This window comes from Zea mays, chromosome 8 (assembly GCF_902167145.1).
Source record: "Zea mays cultivar B73 chromosome 8, Zm-B73-REFERENCE-NAM-5.0, whole genome shotgun sequence".
NCBI classification, from domain to species: domain Eukaryota; kingdom Viridiplantae; phylum Streptophyta; class Magnoliopsida; order Poales; family Poaceae; genus Zea; species Zea mays.
Window position 1 is genome coordinate 151,989,207 of NC_050103.1, and position 4,518 is coordinate 151,993,724.

The 4,518-nt window shown below is 62.8% G+C and overlaps 1 protein-coding gene across 1 annotated transcript; it reads right to left on the reverse strand.

Moving 5' to 3' along the window:
- Positions 1-1,041: 1,041 nt before the first annotated feature.
- LOC100193610 (uncharacterized) lies at positions 1,042-3,016 on the reverse strand. The gene has a single exon (NM_001138712.1). The coding sequence runs from the start codon at positions 2,111-2,113 to the stop codon at positions 1,202-1,204; it is 912 nt and encodes a 303-aa protein (NP_001132184.1). The 5' UTR covers positions 2,114-3,016; the 3' UTR covers positions 1,042-1,201.
- Between the last annotated feature and the right edge of the window lie 1,502 nt (positions 3,017-4,518).

Here is a 4,518-nt window from a genome sequence, read left to right on the forward strand (position 1 = left end):
CAAAATATACACCAAATATTTTTACGCTCGTGATTCGGTAGTGAAGGACCGTGACATCACTGTCCTCCCTCCGCGCGCGCCACGTACCTTGGTCTCGTAGCCCTGCGATTATCTTTTTATTACGTTCTCTTCCCACCCCATGTGGTCGCTAGTCACCCGGCGTACGTGTTCCCGTTCCGGGTCGCTACGTGGTCGTGGGCCTGCTTGAGAATGAGATGAGAGGACGGCCGCCTCAGCAGGAGGAGCCAACAGCACAGCAGCAGGAGTGCAGGACAGGACCACCGCGGCCGCTGCGCTGCGCCCCGCCCGCGCGCATTCACTCACTCGGCGTGTCTCGCTCGCTCACCGAGCGGTACGTACGTACGGGATTCACGCTAGCTTAGTAGCTTACTCCACTGCCGGAATCACAAGATTCACGCGCGCGCGCGCGCACGCACGTACGGGTCTGCGGCCGTGTCCCACTCGGTCCCAACGCCGTGCATACATGCTCGCCAACACAAGACAAGGAAACGAACGCACCTTCTCGCGTTATCACGAGGGAGCGCCGTCGGTCGGTGAGGTGAGGTCAATGTACATGTACCCAACCGGTGGACGACGCAACGCAAGGTCCCGCCCGCGCGCGTGTACGCCGCCGTCGGATCCGGCGGACGATCGAGTCACTCATGGCGCGCGGGCACGGCGGCGGACCCAGCCCCGCCCACCAAAACCAGCACAGCAGACTTTCCGCACAACCGCATCATGGCCTCTCCATTTCAAGCACCAGCACGGCCCGCCCGCGTCTCAGAGTTCGGACCACGCCGCCGTGCAGCCCCAGGAGCCCCCAGCAATGGGAATTGGGAATGCGCCCATGCTCGTTGCCAAATCAAGGCCGTCGTGCCTGTAGTGTACTAGTAGTAGAGGAGCAGAGTGGTATACCACGTGGGACGGTACAAGTACACCAGCATCAATTGTAGACTGTGCTAAAAAAAAAGCCATTCACGTATCGATACACTAGTTCGTAGACTCCAGCGCACATCAAAACTCTACGTGCTCATCGGCATTCGGCAGCATATTACATTTCTCATCGACTCGAAGATAGTAACACGAACAGCGTGGGAAAGGCGTACAAGTACACAGTGCACGTAGGCACGAGACACAACACACTCTCGACGACGGACCAACGGCGCCGTTCCCGGTTCCGGCGTTCACCGTCCGCCTGTTTTCAGAAAATCGCGGGAAGCCGGTTTAGCGGGAAGAGGTCGCGCAGGTCCTGGAAGTAGTCGTTCTCCTGCACCGGCGACGCGGCCCAGCTGGGCGCGTCGTCAGACGAGGCGGGCTCGGCGACGGCGGCGGCGGCATTCCACGACGCCTCCGGCGACGACGGCTCGGCGTAGAGGAACCCCGCGTCGGGCTCGAAGTCCCAGAAGCCGCTGGTGGCGTAGACGGGCGCGTCCTCGAACGGCACGAACTCGCCCAGCTCCTCCTCCTCGAGGACGGCCAGGCTGCGGCGCTGGGCGGCCGGCGCGTCCGAGTCGTCCTCGGCGAGGGAGGACAGGGAGGGGACCTTGCGGAGCACGGACGTCGGCGACGACTCCGCGCCGGACTCGTAGCCCGCCGCCGGTGTCGTCGCCGGGTCCTGCCCGGCCCCGGCCCCGGAGCCGGAGCCGCAGTTAGTGGCGGCGGACGCGGAGAAGTTGGTGGTGGCGTTGGCCCCGCGGAGCTGGACGGCGGCGGCGTCGTAGACGCGTGCGGCCTCCTCCGCGGTGTCGAAGGTGCCGAGCCAGACGCGCACGCCGCGCCACGGGTCGCGGATCTCCGCCGCGAACTTGCCCCACGGCCGCCTCCGCACGCCGCGGAACTTGGTGCTCGCCGCGCCACCGGCGCCCTTGGCCAGCCGTCTCCGCGCCCCGCTGCACACGCCGGGACCAGCGACGCCGGCCTTCCTCCCGCGGTCGCCGTCCCCGGGGTTGCACTGATCCGGCACGGGAAGAGCCGCCGGTGCTGGTGCTGGTGCTGGTGCCAGCTCCCTCACCATTCTGCCGACCCTCCGGGCTCCGCAGCCCTCGTCGTCGCCGGAGGAATCGGTCAGGTCAGGATCGTCCCAGAAGATCCGCACCGTGCGCGAGCGCGACATGGCACGAACGAAGTACAGCAAAGATGGCGGCCGGGAGTTACACTAGACTAGACCCAAGCTAGCTAGCTAATAACCGAAGCGCACAGGCAAGGAGAGACAGACGAGCAAGTACCTCCCTGGCGTTGAGATGACACGAGAACCCCAACCAAACCAGGCCCTGCATGCAGGCTGCTACCCTGACCCCAGCAGGAAAAGAAGCTGCAGGGGGGGCGCGCGATCGGAACGGACGGCCGGGTGGATTTCCCTCCTGCCTGGCTCCTGCACTGCGGATCGGCAGGGGAATAAAGAGCAAAGAAAGGGTCGGGAAGGGAGGGAGGCGAGGCGATGCGAGCAGGAAGGCAGACCGGGGCGCAGGGGATCGGAGGAAGAAAGGGGGAGGAGGGAATGGCCGCAGTAAAGACGACGGGCTCTTTAAAAAGAGCAGCGGAAATGCAGCAGCAGCTACGAGTAGCTGAAAGCAGAGAGAGGCAGCAGCAGTCAGGCCGCGCGCCCGTCCTGTTGTCCCCTGCCGAGTTCGTAGTACTACGGACGCAGGCGCTGCTGCCGCGGCCCCGACGGGGACGCTGTAGCTATAACGGTTTTCGAGCTCCGTGAGCGACACTCCGGGCTCCTCGGCGAGAGGGAGCGGGGAGCTAGCTTCGGAAGGTCCTGGAGCAGGAGCACCGACGATAATAAAGAAAAAGGCTCGAAGAACAAGGCCGGAGACGAAGGAAGGGAGGTGGCAGCGGCGGTGTGGCGTGGCGTGGCGTGGAGAAAGCCGAGGAGGAGACCCTGTGAGAGCAGAGCTGGGAAACGGCGGCGGTGCGGTGGCGACGTGAGGTGGAGGGGGAGGAGTGGTGCGGAGGATGGAGGTGATGGGATGGGAGTTTCTGGGGGTTTGGCGAGGTTTTTTGGGGGGAGTGGAGTGGACAAGGCGAGTAGTGTCCAGTGTCCACCCGTCTTTCTTATAGGAATCCCCGACCCGACAGGCTCGGTTGCGACCCACGCTCGATTCCGCGGTGGTGACAGACAGGCCGCGCGCGCTAGTTTAACCAGGTCCGGCTCTGGCAAGAACCGTAATTAAGTTGTGCCGGTTAACCGGCCCCCTTCCTCCAGCCGCATTCACTCCCGCTGCGTGGGTTGGGTTTACTAATCACCCCGAGGCGTACGGCGTAGTGGCGTGCCATACCGCTACTCGGCCCCGGCTCCGGCGCAGACGATGAGGGAGTATGATTTAGGGTCTGTATATAACAGTTACACCGCTGAAATAGTAAATCTAGATCTTCGTGGAGATAGACAGAAAGAGAGTAACGGTAAGAACGGGAGAGGGAAAACGTCATAAGACTAGGAAAATATCAAAAAAAAAATTAAAAACGGTATCATATGTATCCCAGCTTCAACGGTGGTTAATTTTTATCAAGCTTAAATTTGTTGAGTAGCTATTAAAGAGCTTCACCGAGACGATGTATCTAAACCTCTAATTTATCAGGTCGTTAAATCTGAATTTCATGAACCTAACTGTCTACTTATAAAGTAGAGATATTTTTGGTAAATTTGAATCTGGATGAACCATCCCCTAAGTAGGTAGGTAGGTAGCTGTAAACTCCCACGAGCCTGCACTGCACTGCTCTGCACCTGTGCAGCCTTGTTTGGCTGGCACGGTGGCCGCTGGCGCGCGGGGCGCAGGGCGTGCAGCGCAAGTGGGAAAGCTGGCCACGGACGCGGACGCCCCGCGGGCCGTGGGGACGGGGCATGCGCGCCACTGCTCTGCGCGCGGTGGAGTCGCCGGCCGCCTGGCCTGCGCTTTGACTCGGCGGTACGTACCGTCTGTGACCTGAACATCGCGCTGTGTCCTCCTCCTCCTTCGCCAGTTCTTTTTCAAAATGGAAACAAAGTACTTACTGTCCTAACAGTGGGAAATTATGCACGGCGCTGCTGCTCGCTCGCTCGGTCGGTCGATATTTTTGGGAGTGATGCAGCGTCCGTCCCTTCGCTACAGTGATGCAGCGCGCGTCTTGAGCCCGAACAGCAGACCGCGCCGCGTCCACCCGTGGCGATATTTTCGGGCGCGGTACCGGTACGGAGCCACGGTGTGGCCCCGCGGCCGCGTGGTCCTGCTACTCATCCCTGAGCCCCGGGGCCCAGCGGGCAGCCTCCCTCGGCAGGCCGGGGCCGGGCCCGTCCGGGTCAGGTGGCGGGGGAGCCAGTCGCGGCGCGACGCGTTGTCACGGGGGGCTCGGCGCCGGCGGCCATCGGGACGCGGGCGATGCGAGGTGAGGCCGGCACGTGATGGCGGTCGGCCTCGGCCGCCCGCCCGTGGGCCGAGACGGCCAGACGCGAAAGGAAAATGGCCGGTCAAATCGTCGAGCGGAGCACCGGCGGGCGGCGGCGTCAGAGGCCCCCCTTCTGCACCGGACCCAATTTTA